This window comes from Carlito syrichta, unplaced genomic scaffold, assembly GCF_000164805.1.
Source record: "Carlito syrichta isolate Samal-C Ts95f unplaced genomic scaffold, Tarsius_syrichta-2.0.1 Scaffold309092, whole genome shotgun sequence".
Taxonomy (NCBI): Eukaryota; Metazoa; Chordata; class Mammalia; order Primates; family Tarsiidae; genus Carlito; species Carlito syrichta.
In genome coordinates this window covers 128,619-144,434 of record NW_007253188.1, presented here as the reverse complement: position 1 = coordinate 144,434, position 15,816 = coordinate 128,619, and the positions used below count along the sequence as shown (strand labels likewise).

Below are 15,816 nucleotides of genomic sequence, written 5' to 3'. Positions count from 1 at the left end.
AAAAAAAAAAAAAAAAAAACATTATGCAAAGTGAAATAAACCAGACATAAGAGTTCAAATATTGGATGTCACTTACATGAATTATCTACAAAAGGCAAATTCTGGTGGCGTGTGCCTGTGGTTCCAGTTACTTGGAAAGCTGAGGTGGAAGGATCACCTGAGCCCAATAGGTGGAGGTGGCCACAAACATGCCACTGCACTCTAGCCTGGGCAACAGAGTGAGACTCCAACTCAAAAAAAAAAGAAAAGAAACATACCAAAACTCTGATAACAGACTACAGGAATATAAGCAGTCAGTAAATGAATTTTATTTTATTTTTTATTAGATTGGAAAAAATAGTTTATTTAGAAAGTAAATTAGGGAGAGAGAGGAGATTCACCTCCCCAAGGTAAGAGAGGAAATCAAAGCTAGGAAACATGGCAACCACAGGTCAAGGAGCCACATAGACAGATTGTAGCTTAGCAAAGCAATGGCCAATAAGTGAATTTTAAAAAGTCAATCATAGCCGGGCTCAGTGGCTCAGCCTGTAATCCCGCGCCTTTGGGAGGCTGAGGTGAGTGGATTGCCTGAGCCCACGGGTTCGAGACCCGCCTGGGCAGCGAGACCTCATCTCTACAATAAATCAAAAAATCAGCCGGGCATGGTAGCGCACGCCTGTAATTCCGACTACTCGGAAGGCTGAGGCAGAAGGATCACCGGAGTCCAGCAGATCGAGGCTGTGGTGGCCGGGAGCGGCCACTGCACTCCAGTCTGGGCGACAGAGTGAGACTCCAACTCAAATAAATAAATAAATAAATAAAAAGTCAATCATGTGCCTAGTTCCAGTTACTTTGAAGGCTTAGGTAGAAGGACCACCTGAGCCCAGCAGGTAGAGGATACAGTGACCGTGAATGTGTCACTGCACTCCAGCCTGAGTGACAGAGTGAGACTCTAACTCAAAAAAATGCCAATTACAATAATAAAATTAAACACAGAAATCAAACTGGCAACAGTGATTTATTTCTATGTTTGTTTCATAGGCTCTGTCACATATTGACCAACAGTTTTAGAGAGGTCCCACAAAAATCTTCATTATTGCTTTTAATGACATGCAATTACTTAACTTTTCCAACATCCAAAGAGCTTAAGTGTCATTCCCATTAGAGACGAGAGGATACTGCGACCAACTACATTAACCTGCCCACGATTCCACAGCTAGCCGTGGGAAGGGATGAGGCTCTCATTTTGAGCAGTGGAATCCTACTGAGCTTAAGACCTACAAAAGAACTCATACTTTAAAAAAATTCTTTTTTATAGGCATGAACCACCACACCCAGCCTGAACCCCCTTTAAAAATGCCTAGTAGAGGCGAGTCCCATGATTCACAGCACTAAACCCAGTGCTTTCAAAGGTTCAGGTGGGAGAACTGTTTGAGGCCAGGCGTTCAAGAACAGGCTGGGCATCACAGCAAGACACTGTCTATACAATAAATTATTAAAAGTCAGCCAGGGCCAAGCACAGTGTCTCACACTTGTAGTCCTAGCCCTTTGAGAGGCCGAGGCAAGAGGATTACTTGAGCACAGAAGTTCGAGACCAGCATAGGCAACATAACAAGACCACATTTCTCCAAAAGTTTTTAAAAAATAAAAAATTAGCTAGGCTGGATGTGGTGGCTCAAGACTGTAATCCCAGCACTTTGGGAAACTAAGGCAAGAGGATTGCCTGACCCCACCGGTTTGATACCAGCCTGGGTAACATGGTGAGACTACGTCTCTAAAATAAACCAGAAAATTAGCCAGGTGTGGTAGCACACACCTGTAGTTCTGGCTACTTGGAAGGCTGAGGCAGAAGGATTGCCGGAGCCCAGCAGGTTGAAGCTGGGGTGGACATGAGTATGTCACTGTACTCCAGCCTGGGCGATGCAGTGAGACTCCAACTCAAAAAAAAAAAAAATTAGCCGGGCATGGTGGCACATATATGTAGTCCCAGCTACTCGAGAGGCTGAGGTAAGAGAGCTCTTAAGTCCGGGAGTTCAAGTTCCAACTCCCGTTCGAGACCCGCCTGAGCAACAATAGAGCCCACTTTAAATAAAAAATAAAAAATAAAAAACCCCAAAAGCCCAGCAAACAAGGATATGTGTAGGCATTTGTGCAGACAGTGTCCAGAGATGTATTGGTATAACCTTACTGGATAATAACACATATATTTTTTTAAGTCAGAATGTAACTCTGTCACCCAGGCTAGAGGGCAGTGGCCCACTCACGGCCACGACAGCCTCGACCTGCTTGACTCAGGTGATCCTTCCACCTCAGCCTTCCAAGTACCTGGAACGGCGCTTGCGCCACCACGCCTGGCTAATTTTTTTATTTATCGTAGAGACAAGGTCTCACGAAGTTGCCCAGGCTGGTCTCGAAACCTTGGGCTCAAGCAATCCTCTTGGCTCCGCTTCCCAAAGTTTTGGGACTACAGGCATGAGCCATTCCTTATGTATAATATAACTCTGATTTTAACAATCAGAATACTGTATTTTGAAATCGAAATTTAAAACAATAAACAAACACTAAAATAAACAAATGACTAAATAAATGTCATACAAATATTATGATATATAATATAGTTATTAAGCATTATGTTCATGAAGACCTTCAAGGTAATGATGTGACCAAACACTGACTGAACTGAATTTGTTTTTGGTAGATACAGTATCTGGCTGTTTGCCCAGGCTTGTCACAAACTCCTGGCCTGAAGCAATCCTCCAGCTTGGACCTCCCAAAGCACTGGGATTATAGGCACAAACTACCATACCTGGCCCAGAACTAAATCTCTTGATGATGGGATTATAGGTAATCCTTCCTTTGACTTCACCTTGGAATTTCTTTGTTTTATTTTATTTTTTTTAGTTGGGAGTCTCTGTCACTCAGGCTGGAGTGCAGTGGCACGCTCATGGCCACCCCAGCATTGACCTGCTGGGTTCCAGTGATCCTTCAGCCTCAGCCTTCCAAGTAGCTGGAACTACAGGCGCAAGCTACCACGCCTGACTAATTTTTTATTTATTGTAGAGAGTTGCCTGGGCTAGTGTCAAACCTGAGGGCTCAGGCAATCCACTCGCTTTGACCTTCCAAACTGCTGGGATTACAGGCTGAGCCATCAAGGCCAGCCCACCTTGGAATTTCAAACAAAAAAATAGTATAGAAAAACAAATATTTAAAGGGAATAAACTTGAGCTGCCATAGTAACAATGCAGAGTCTCTAGGAAGCGCCTCCCTAGACTCATCTCCTGTGTGCCCACCCCCTCTGCATTGCAGCCAGGGATTTTACAAAGGCTCCTTGAGACAGCATCCTCCTGTAAAGGCCTGAGGCTGGACTGTCATGACTTTAACAGTCTTATTCTGCTTTCATCTCAACTGGGTGGACCTCAGGTGAGTTGGAAAAGAAGCTTCCCATGATGGCTCCAGTCATTCTTTTTTTTTTTTGATTTGGAGTCTCACTCTGTCACCCAGGCTGGAGTGCAGTGGCACACTCATGGCCACCACAGCTTCAACCTCCTGGGCTCAGGCAATCCTTCTACCTCAGTCTTCCAAGTAGCTAGAACTACAGGCACACACCACCACATTCTGCTAATTTTTGATTTATTGTAGAGATGAGGTCTCACCAAGTTGCCCAGGCTGTTCTTGAACCCCTGGACTCCGGCAATCCTCTCACCTCAGCCTCCCAGAAGGCTGGGATTATAGGCGTGAACCACCGCATCCAGCCTAGCCCAGTCCTTCTAATGCAGGAAGACCCAAGGTCCACATATGATGTACAAGTGTGGACCCAGGGGAGGCAGTTGTCAGGAATACATTAACTGCTCTAGGGAAGAAAGAAATACTATCTTGAAATGCTCCTCATATCAGCCTAGGGATCCTGGAAGGAAGTCAGAAAGGGGACTGAGAAGGCAGCAGTATACACAGGGATAAGAACAGCCCTCCCAGCCAGGCTCGGTGGCTCAGCCTGTAATCCCGTGCCTTTGGGAGGCTGAGGTGAGTCGGATTGCCTGAGCCCGCGGGTTCGAGACCCGCCTGGGCAGCGAGACCTCATCTCTACAATAAATCAAAAAATCAGCCGGGCATGGTAGCGCATGGCTGTAATTCCGGCAACTTGGAAGGCTGAGGCGGAAGGATCGCCGGAGCCTGGCAGGTTGAGGCTGCGGTGGCCGGAAGCGGCCATTGCACTCCAGTCTGGGCGACAGAGTGAGACTCCAACTCAAAAAACAAAAAACAGCCCTCCCATGGTTTACTGTCTCCAGGCCCAGCTTCCTCACCGGAAGGCAAGGCTTTGGCCTGGATACTCCCCAGAGTCCCAGCCCCAGCACACTGGGATTCCATAGGTTAGTCTCCATCTTTAGCTTAATGAGAACATAGCCCACCCTCCCATAGGGTCTTCCCCTGTGAAACTAGAGGGAGGCCTTGGTGTAAGGCAGAGCCCATCAAGCACCACTCTATCCTTGGAGTTGGTTTGCAGGCCCTCAGGCCACTGAGATCATAAGGCAAGAGTATCTAAGTTCTACTGCTGAAAACCATCCCATTCATTCTTATCATTCTCCAAAGAGCCATGGATTAACTGTTAACTTCTTGTATCAGCAGAAAACACTCTTAATTAGAAAGAGTCAAGTGGTAAGATGGTCCTGGCCATTCCAGGTCCCTACAGCAGGCAAGACTGTGGTCACAAGCTGACTCCTCCCACTCAGGGACTTCCTGTCACCCACACCCTGTGCCAAGCCCCACCACCTTCAAGCCTAAAGAAATCTAAAGGACTTATCTTGAAAAACAGACTGGAAACTCCCAGATTTAAACATTCCGAGCATGCACTAAGACATTACAAAGCATATCTTTCCTCAGTTATTCAAATGATTATAGAAATAAACTATATTCCAATAATTGCTGATCAAGTGCAAGGGACTTTTTTAAAAAAGGCATGACTTGATAACCAGCACAAGAAGCAAGTCTCTACAGAAAGCATGTTATATGTTCTGCTCTGGCAAAGCAGCCAATCTGCCATAAGAAAAAAAATTTTATATAACATGGCAGGACAGGATAAGGCACAGGGAAAGGGTCTAAGGCTCAGGTGGGCAAAGTGGGAAAGAAAAGGAAGAGAGAAGGCGAATGCAGAACAGGAAAGAAGGGGCGAACTCACACAGGTCAAGGCTGTCAGCCAGGGTGGCCAGAAAGCTACAATGCCCAAATGATGCCACCTGGTGGACAGATGGCACAGACCCAGGCAAGGAGGCAAGAATAAAGACACATGTGGGAATCTTTCACATTTAGTAAAATATCTATGATGCTGGAAGAAGCAGTGTCCTAGAGACAAAACAGAATGAGAAAAAGGTGGAAGCTAACAAGAGTCATGTTTAAGAGTAAGGAGGAAGCAGTGGCAGGAAAGAAGGGAGTGGCACTCTGGTCACCAGGACTAGAGGCTAGGGTACTGCCTAGGCTTCAAAGGCTTGAGAGGCAAGGAAGGGTCACGGTACCAGGGCTGCCAAACCAGAGGTGTGACCACGGAGGAGCCGGTGGGCTTGGTGTAATGCAGCTTCAGGAGGGTAGAAGAAACAGGGATTGCTAACTGGAGTTCAGAACAGGGCAAGCCTCTTGAGGGGTAAGGGGAACAAGCCTGGAAAAAAGAGCTGACACTAAATGAAGAGGGTGCTAAGGTCCAAAGAAAGTCATTGTTAGGAAGGACCCAAGTCCATCCAAAGGCAGAAGTCTGTGAGACAGGGAGCCAAGTGTGGGGAGCAGACACTGGAGGCACAAGCCTCAGAAAACACACTGGGTGAGGGGAATATGTGGGCAATTAGATTAGGAAAAGGGATTTGAGACAAACGAGGCACAGGTTGGAGGGTACCAGAAACAAAGCCCAGAACACAGGTGTCCAGAGGGTTAGAGACAAAGATGCAAAACCAAGGGGGAAAGCAAAATATCTAGATATGAATGCTTGTCCTCTCCAAGACATCAGAGAAGAAGGTCTCATCCTGATAAATAAGGCCAGGCATACAGAAGCCAGGAAAGAACAGGAGCACAGATACACACTCCTTTTCTCTGTGTTGACAACCAAAGACCTGGGAGCTCAGGACCCCCAGAATTTTATAAAACCAGTGCAAAGACATGACTCTCCTCATGAACCCAAGGCTATGCTTCCTACCTTGTCACCCTAGAGCCACAGTCTGCTTCTGTGCATCTATGGTTGCCTGGACTAAGAGCCTACTTAGGAGCAGAGAGATACGCCCAACAGTATACATACACCTTGAAGTGTAATCTGGTAAGAAGTGGAAGTGTTCAATACTCACAGGAACAATAAGCCCTTGCCAGGTCAATAAATTAGCTTCATCAACCTGGATGTTACGGAAGTTTTTCATTCCACATTTGCGGATTTCTTCAAGTTCCTGTTGATTGACAAAGCATAAAGGGGTGTCAAACAGGGGAAAGCACCACATATTAAGATCCCTCCTGACTCCCTTAAATTAAACAAAATGACAACACTGCCAATGACAAAATTTGAGAGTGAGGACTAGGTTGTGCCTGGTTAAAGAGGCATGAAGCTGCAGTGGATCCCTCCACAAGCTTGCTGCCTGTACCCATGCCCCAAACCAAGACGAGTCCCCACCTTGGTGAACCCCCTGAACATAGTGGGGGTGTGCTTCTGCGGATGCACCACCTCCTTGTTGGATAGGTTGCCATGTCTCTGTTTAAATCCCCTTGTCACTCTGCACAGGATATACATGGCAGGGGCTACACTGATGTCCTGTAGACCTGACTCCTTCCAATCAAGATTTAGTAGGCGCTGACTATGTATCAGATGCTGAGAACATAAGGATGAATAAAACTGCAAACTAGGAGCAAACCGGAGACAAACATATGCCCACAAAGTTTTCTGCCCAGCGCTGTTAAGTACGATTTCAAAAGGACTCTACCAAACACGAGCATGCAGCAAAGAGAGCTACTACCCAGTCTGGGATGGGGTACAGGAGACTCACTGAGCCTGCAATCCTCAGCTGCAAAAAGGGGTAGTAATAAGACCCAGAGCTACAGAAAATGAAAGGAAAGCCATATTGTAAGCAGCAGAAACTCTTATAAACGTGAAGGGTTATTAATGTACAAATAGTCAATGCGGCAAATGCCATCTTATCCAGAAAGCACAACATGAGGACCCCCTGCCTGATATATCTTTATAACCGTCTGTCACTTGCTTTTCAACTGTGCACTAGCCTGGTATTTCCTGTTACCTTAACACCTCAGTGAACGTCCAGCAAGCCTTATAACCCAAGCCACCCAGTGTGGCCTCCCACCAGCGCACCAGCCTCACCAACATCCTTCCACTCTGCCACCTGGATCCCACCACCGGCCTCCTGTCCAATGGCATGACAGCCTCTCCACATCTCTTGTCTCTCGGTGCCTTCCCTTCCACAGCCAGAGCACTCTCCAGCTGAGCTGTGTCTCCTGCTGGGCTGCTTCCTCTGGCCCAGCCCACATATCTTCCAGAACCAGGAAAGCTCCTCCCTGTGTGGTCTGTGGCTCACAGTGGCGTGGCATGGGGGCACCTATCAACCCCACATCAAGCCCAAAACGTCCTCTGGGTTCCACACTTCCATCACACGGCAGTAGCCTACATGGCACACTGGGGGTAAACAGGCATGGAAGGGGAAACCGAAGCCCATGTCACAGGTTCTGAGTTGGAGGATGTGCAGGGTACCTGGCCCAGAGTGGCCCAGGAAGGAGAGTGAGTCAAATGAACAAGAGGCAGAGATGGCTGGAAACAGGCATGAGTTTTTGCTCACCACAACTACCTGGGCCCAGCCCCACAAATTCTGCTCCAGCAAGTGTGGGTGGAGCCAGAACATGAAGATTTTTAACAGACAGGGCACTGGTAGCAGGGGCTGAGATGTCCTGCAATGGGGATGGGGTGGCCTGGCCCCACTTCCTGAGCCTACATGAGTGGAAACACGAAAACTGAGGGATCATTCCAAGCTGCCAGTTGCCATCTAGATGGTCCTACTGCTAATAATGCCATGACTCACTGGAAAGGTTCTCCTGGAGATTACGAAGCCTGGGCAAACTGAAGAAGGGGAGGCAATCTCACCTCCAAGCTGCTACCTATAGTAACTCCCCAAATAGAGTGTAAGCTAGATGATGACAGGCTCAAGAAGCCCTGGTCCCACCTGGGCCTATCACAGTGGTTCTCAAATATCTGCTTAATGAACAGGTTAGTGGATATAAGGCAAGCTGAAGCTCTGAGAGGAAGAGGGGACCTGGGATGGGAAGGGCTCACTATCAATACAGCGTCAAGGCTGTCTTTTGGCTTTCTGGTCCTTGGCTCAAGATACTAGAGTAAGATTCTTGGTTAGGGACAGAAGATATCATACATGTCCCTTAAGGCCTGAGTCCTATCAAACAAAATGCTTTAAGCAAGTATGGTCATGAAAAAAAAAAAAAAAACCCATACAGAATTCTGAAACTAGACAACTAAAAAAGAAAAAACAACAGCAGAACATATTTAATTTTCATGGATGAAAACAAAATTTAAAATAATCTGTAAATATACAGTTTTAGAAATCCACATACTAACAATATGAAGTATGAGTAATAAACACAAGGTAAATTTCACAACAATTACAAAAAATATGGCAAGATGAGACTCAACTGTAACATGGCAGTGTAAACTGTATCTTGCTCAATAAAAAGGAGAAGAACCTGTGAACCCTGTGAGCAGGAATGCAGGGAGGGCACCTATCAGTGCTGTGCTATCAAGGAGATCCACGAACAAAGATAAAAGCCACACTCATACTACTATGGGAGTAAGTCACACACCTCCTGACCAGACAGAAGAATGGGTAAGGCTGACACGCTAATGACTGTGGAGTTGGGAGGCTCAGAGAATCCAAAGCATGGTTATCAGATAATCTCTCAACTTTCCGTGCTGTCAGCTTAAGCTCTCCAAAGGCAGAAGGGGCAACCTCCTTTATATAATTCTAACCAACAAGGAAGAAATTATTATAAGGCAGGAGTGAGAGAAACTGAAACAAACAGACAAGCCCTGTCATCTTCAGGGAATGCGGAGCAACCTGTAGTAGAGGATTTCTCAACAGGGTGTCACCAGCATCCAGGCAGGAGTCCGCACTTGAGCATCCTGAACTCTTCCCACGAGAAGGATACCAGGCATTGTAATACTACCCCACTCTGATTTCCCAACATCCTCTAGAGCCTCAGACAAGAACCACTGGTGCTATCAGTGGTCAGGATGCTAAAAGTTCAGCATTGCTCAAGATGGCCCTGTGGAGAATAACTATGTAGCCCAAAATGCCGATCATGCCTCCACTGAAGAGAACAACTTCAATAACGTAGATTCAAAACATTCAGAGAAGAGAGAAGTTCCAGCTGAAGATCTGAGACCCAAAAAGGCAAATGACTCAAACTTTCAAGATGGTAAAACCTTCAAGCAAAAGTGTGTCCCTATAACAGAGAATGGTCCCGACAATAAAGTAGGAAAGAAATGTAAAGAAACTGATGCAAATCCAGAGTTTTCATTCAAAAGGAATGCAAATGGTGGAAGAAAGAACCTGACAAGAAAAACCACAGAGTAGAAGAGAGGAAGACCAAAGCTAAAAACGACAGGCGCTTACAAAATACCCTTCCACAAAGGTTTGTTTCAGTTCTGCTCAGAGCAAGCAGCAGCTCAAGTCTGATGGCGCAACACTGACAAACTGAGAGGAGTTGGGGGGGGGGGCCCAGAACCACCAACACATGTTCCTTCTCCTGATCGGGACAGCAGACTTCCTAGCCAGTGCTGCTGACACAAGAAAGAGAGCAATGCTTCTCAGAATGACGTCCATTCTGAGCCCAGAAGTAAATTTCAGCATATAGAAGGAATCTGAAAGAGCCCGGGGGTGCTGCCCAGCTCCTGAAAAAAGAAAAGGGTCATTCCCTAAACTCTAGTCCAGAGAGCTTGATGCCCATTCCAGGACAAAGTGTTGAGTGTGGCAGAGAAGAAAAGCTACTCAATAACTGTGCAAGCACTGACAGGAGAGACACCACTGCTCCAAGTCCTGAAAAGAGGCCAGAAGGCCAGAAAGCAAGAGACTGCCACACAGGGTCAGCACTCAGCAACCGGCTTGGAGTATTAGCAAAGCAGTTAACAAACTTTCTCTCCGTTTCTTTTTTGGGGGGGGGGGCGGGGAAGGGTCTACAATGAGGCCTAGAAAACTGTTTACAATCTCCCAGATAATCCTCACACAAGGCCAGGTTTGAGAACCTTCAGAAACCATTAATTTGTGCTCTTGGTCCTCGTTAAGAAATCCAAAAGGGCTTGAGGACTCTTCCCTTCCCCCCTGAAATATGTAAGAACCCCCTCATACAAGGATCCCAAATGGGAGGTGTGTAGAATTCCACCACATCAGACTGGTGATTTCTTCCTCCACATCTTTCCCTAGAACGTCTCCTGGAAAAACATCCCCAATTGCCCTGCCTATCCCTGGTCCCATGTCCCAAACATGCTCATGCTCATGCCTCTCTCAAACGCCTCTTCCTCTATGAAGGCCCCCGGCTAAAAGTGATGCTTCTTTCTCGTAACAGCCATTCAGTATTTCAGGAAAGACAAATAAATAGAGGCTGAATGAAGAAGACCTGGAGAGATAGTTGAATGACTTAAGAACTGGTGATCTGAGGTCACTCCCAAGGGCAATGAGCTGATAGAGATGCAGTCAGGTACCACACATGGGGGAGGAAAAAATGCTCACAGGCTTGAAACCCAATTAGTCTCTGAGAATCCTTGAAAGCAAAACAACACCTAAGTCACAGAATGAAATTCTTTTAAAGATACAGTAAAGACCTAGACATGGTTCCAAAGAGCTAACACTTCAGCTGGCACAGCAGTGTGAAAAACTGACTGGCCTAGCTAACCAAAGGTATATGCCATCGTGTTTAACATCCACACTACCCTGAGCTTTCCAGAGCCAAATGCCACGTCCAGTTCTGACACCACACTTTATTTTTATTTTTTTGTAGTCAGAGTTTCATTCTGTCACCCAGGCTGGAGTGCAGTGGCATGCTCATGGTCACCACAGCCTCAACCTTCTGTGCTCAGGTGATCCTTCCACCTCAGCCTTCCAAGAAGCTGGACCCACAGATGAGTGTCACCACGCCCAGTTAATTTTTTGATTTATTGTAGAGATGAGGTCTTGCCAAGTTGCCCAGGCTGGTCTCGAAACCCTGGGCTCAGGCAGTCTTCTTGCCTCCGCCTCCCAAAGTGCTGGGATTACAGGCATAAGCCACCGTGTCCAGTTTGGTACCACACTTTAGAAGACCACATCAAACGGAGGTTGCTCAGGACAAGAATCACAAGGATCATGTCCTACCAGGAATGATAAAAGAAAAAAAAAAAAAAAACAGGGACTTTCGGCCTACAGAAGCGATTTGAAGATGACACCACATCTGTCTTCAAGCATTAAAGGTTCGCCTGCAAAAAAGGGATTCAACTTTTTACATGAATGAAGAAAAAAGAACCAGGGTCAATAAATGTTCTTTATCCCAGGCAGCTTTTGGTTCAGTGCCAAACTGTGTAGTATTTAATGCCAGTTACATGGCCCAAGTCCTATTGGGAGCAGCAAGTTGTCCCATCGCTCAGATACTCAAACGGGTAAGGGGAACTGGGCAGCCACTGGCCAGGGCTGCCAGACAGAAGACACCTGCACTGGGCAGAGCTGCACTAGATGCTCCCTTGGGTCTCCTCCAATGTCAGTCCCACAGAAGCAGGTAAGCAGACATGCCAAGGAATAGTCAACCAGTGGGGCCAGTCAGGATGGCTTCAGATATCAAATCAATGCTAGGTTAGGGATTGGAATATTCTGGTTTTGGGCAACCTTCAGAGTAAATAACAGTAAAATACCCAATATAAGCCACAGCAAGCATTCACTTAAAAAAATTCAGGGCCGGGTGCGGTGGGGCGTGGTGGCGCATGTTTGTAGTTCCTGCTACTTGGAAGGTTGAGGAGACTTGGTGGCTCAGCCTATAATCCCAGCACTTTGGGAGGCCAAGGCAAGTGGATTGCCTGAGCCCACAGGTTCGAGACCAGTCTGGGCAACTTGGCAAGACCTAGTCTCTACAATAAATCAAAAATTAGCTGGGCATGGTAGTATACACCTGTAGTTCCAGTTACTTGGAAGGCTGAGATGGAAGGATCGTCGGAGCCCAGCGGGTCAACACTGGGGTGGCCATAAGTGTACCACTGCACTCCAGTCTGGGAGATATAGTGAGATTCTGACTCAAACAAGAAAAAGGAAGACTGAGGTGGATCACCTGAGCCCAGCAGGTTGACATTGGAGTGGCCATGAGCACGCCACTGCGCTCCAGCCTGGGTGACAGAGTGAGACACGAACTTTAAAAAAAAATTTCAGAACTACTGGGTTTCTGGGAAGCCCAGCAGCAAGGCACAGGTCCCAGTACAAGGATGCCTATAAATATAAACAAGCATATTCCATATCACTATGTCATTTCATATTTGTCGGATGGAGAAAGACGCACTGCATCCCTAAAGGAACTATAGAAAATGAAGCTGAATGTCACCTACTTGACTGGGTTAAAAGAACAAAGAAACACTGCTCCAGAAACCTTTAGGTGAGAGCAAGGGACGCCCAGGCGACATGAGCAGAGGAGAACAGCTTTGTAGAAGATAGGCTTTGAAGGATGGGGAAAGAAAGCTGCTAGAGAAAACACAACAGGTGTTCAAGTGTGGGAAACGTATATGCAGAGACACTGAGGACAGAAATCAGCCAGCAGAAATCCTTGCTGTTAGGGAAGCAGCAAGGAAGTAAGTTTGGCTGAATTGTTCACTAACATATTACAAGAACACTGTTGCCGTCAGGGCCAGCACTCTCAGCTGGGGTGTGTGTCCAAGGCCCTAGGAGAGCTGATCAAATATTCACAGGCAGAGAGGCAGAAGGTGGAGGAGAGAGGGGCTAGGGAGAAGGAGGGGAAGCTGATTGTGCCTAGGCCACATTCAGAAGGGCAGGATGAGCACATTGTCTAGGGAATGATCCCAGATGACTGTGATGTGCACCCCTGCTCAAGAACCACCATGCTCATGTCACCCGGTCCTTTATTTAGCAAGGAAAAAAATTGAGGCCCTGATTAATGGAATGTCATTTTCACAGCTAGAAACAAGCTCCTAGAAAGACTAAAATCTCCCAATGAACAAGGCACAAGGAAGTAATGGAAGAAATCCTGACTGCAACAAATCTGAGGTCACAGAAACCTAGAAGTTGCTCTGAATTGTTTTAAGTAAATGCTTACTGTGACTTATATTGCTTATTTTACTGTTATTAATTATGAAGATTCCCATAGGCAATAAAACTAGAATAGCCCAATCCCTAGCCATTTTCTTCAACATTAATTTTATATGTGATACACAGAAATGACATTTTGTTTTTTGGGGGGTTTTTTTTTGAGTTGGAGTCTCATTCTGTCACCCAGGCTGGAGCGCAGTGGCACAACTCATGGCCACCACAGCTTCAACCTGCTGGGTTCAGGTGACCCTTCCACCTCAGTCTTTCAAGTAGATGGAAGGGCGTGCCACCATGCCCGGTTAATTTTTATTGTAGAGATGTGGTCTCACCAAGTTACCCAGGACAGTGTCGAACCCCTGGGCTCAGGCAATCCTCTCGCCTCGGCCTCTCAAAGTACTGAGATTACAGGCGTGAGCTACCACGCCCAGCCAGAAATGATATTTTGATTTGGCAGTTGGTTGCATCCAATGGCTGCCAAATCCTCAGTGAACTAGAAACAGTCAAGGCCTATGGAGTAAGACAGACCTGGGTTCAAACACCAGCCCTGCCCTTCATACCAGCAGAAGTCAAGTCTATCGTCTTACCTGAAAAATGGTTAAGAAATGCACTTCAGCCGGGCTCGGTGGCTCAGCCTGTAATCCCGCGCCTTTGGGAAGCTGAGGTGAGTGGATTGCCTGAGCCCGCGGGTTCGAGACCCGCCTGGGCAGCGAGACGTCATCTCTAAAATAAATCAAAAAATCATCCAGGAGTGGTAGCGCATGCCTGTAATTCCGGCTACTTGGAAGGCTGAGGTGGAAGGATCGCCGGAGCCCAGCAGGTCGAGACTGCAGTGGCCGGGAGCGGCCGCACTCCAGTCTGGGTGACAGAGTGAGACTCCAACTCAAAAAAAATTTTTTAAAAAATGCACTTCACAGGGATCTACCAAGAATTACAGGAAACTTTATATAGTGCCTAATACTTAGTATACCTAGTGGGTACTCAATGTTAATTTAATTCCCTTCCATAATTATATCATGTTTCTTAAAATCTAAGACTGTCAAGGCACCAACATACATTTTCTGTTCATGACAGGCATATGGCATTGGCATCTTATCACCAGAATTCACATGGTCTTAAATTAGAAATGACAATGTTGGCCAGGCTCGGTGGCTCAGCCTATAATCCCAGAACTTTAGGAGGCTGAGGCGAGAGGATTCCCTGAGCCCGTGGGTTCAAGACCAGCCCGTGCAACTTGGAGAGACCTCATCTCTACAATAAAAAATTAGCCGGGCATGGTAGCACGTGCCTGTAGTTCTGGCTACTTGGGAGGCTGAGGCAGAAAGATCGCCGGAGCCCAGCAGGTCAACACTGGGGTGGCCATGAGCAGGCCACTGCACTCCAGCCTGGGTGATGGAGTAAGGTTCCAATTCCAAAAAAAACAATGTTTATGGATGTTAGCACACAGCTTTCAGCAACAACCTGAAACTCAAGACAGGGGTCTTGATAACAGCACATCGTCACCACCCTCTTCAAGGGCATCCGTTTATAGTATCATCCCCTTTGATGTTCCACCAAAGAACAAAAGCAGAGAGATGCCAGGGAACTAACTGCACCAACATTAACAATTCACAGCATGTGAGGGATGATCGGAATCTCACAATACGCCCGACATGGGCAAGTCAGTCATATTAGTCCCATTTTGCAGATGGTAAAGCAAGAGCAGGCCCAGAACTGGAACCAGAGCCGAAATCGCTCTTTTTGTGAACATCTCAGCCACGCAAAGCAGTGAGTTAGGGCGGTTAACACTCCCAGGGGAAATGGGCAGAGCAGGTGCTCCTGTTCCCTATGTGGAATACTAGGAGGGCTTAGCTCACTTTGGATTAGTACTGCCCAATACTTAACAACAACAAAGGCATAAATATACAAAGTACTTTCCTAGCCCTTCACAGCTAGACATTAAGTGTCCTCATTCTGCAAGAAATGTGTCTAGGCTCCTCCTGCCCAAGCAAAACATCTGACAGAACCAGACATCCAAAAGTTACACAAACCTGCCTTAAATCTATCAGATACAAGCTATACAACTGGTAGGATATTAATAATTTGAAACAGCTACTCCCTGCTTTTGTGTGACTCTATCAAAGTGACTAGTTTTGCCGGGTAGAGTGGCTCACACCTGTAATCCCAGCACTTTAGAAGGCAGAGGTGAGAGAATTGCCTGAGTCCAAAAAAGAAAAGAAGGGGACAAGCCAGGTTCGGTGGCTCAGCCTGTAATCCCACGCCTTTGGGAGGCTGAGGTGAGTGGATTGCCTGTGCCCGCGGGTTCAACACCCGCCTGGGGAACTTGGCGAGACCTCATCTCTACAAAAATAAAAAAATCAGCCGGGTGTGGTAGCACATGCCAGTAGCTCCAGCTACTTGGAAGGCTGAGGCCGAAGGATCGCCGAAGCCCAGCAAGTCGAGGCTGCGGTGGCCGGGAGTGGCCACCGCACTCTAGTCTGGGCGACAGAGTGAGACGCCAACTCTAAATAAAATAAAATAAAATAAAACTAGC

At 46.8% G+C, this 15,816-nt stretch overlaps 1 protein-coding gene across 2 annotated transcripts in view; it reads right to left on the bottom strand.

Annotated features, from left to right (window-relative positions):
• UBE2L3 (ubiquitin conjugating enzyme E2 L3) overlaps positions 1–15,816 on the bottom strand; it is a 70,105-nt gene that overhangs the window by 41,121 nt on the left and 13,168 nt on the right. The window contains exon 2 of one of the 2 annotated variants that reach the window (XM_008066731.1): positions 6,300–6,395. The exons of the other annotated variant lie outside the window; for it this stretch is intronic. Within the exon in view, the coding sequence (XP_008064922.1) occupies positions 6,300–6,395 (96 nt within the window). The remainder of the gene's footprint in view (positions 1–6,299; positions 6,396–15,816) is intronic. 2 annotated transcript variants of the gene reach the window in all.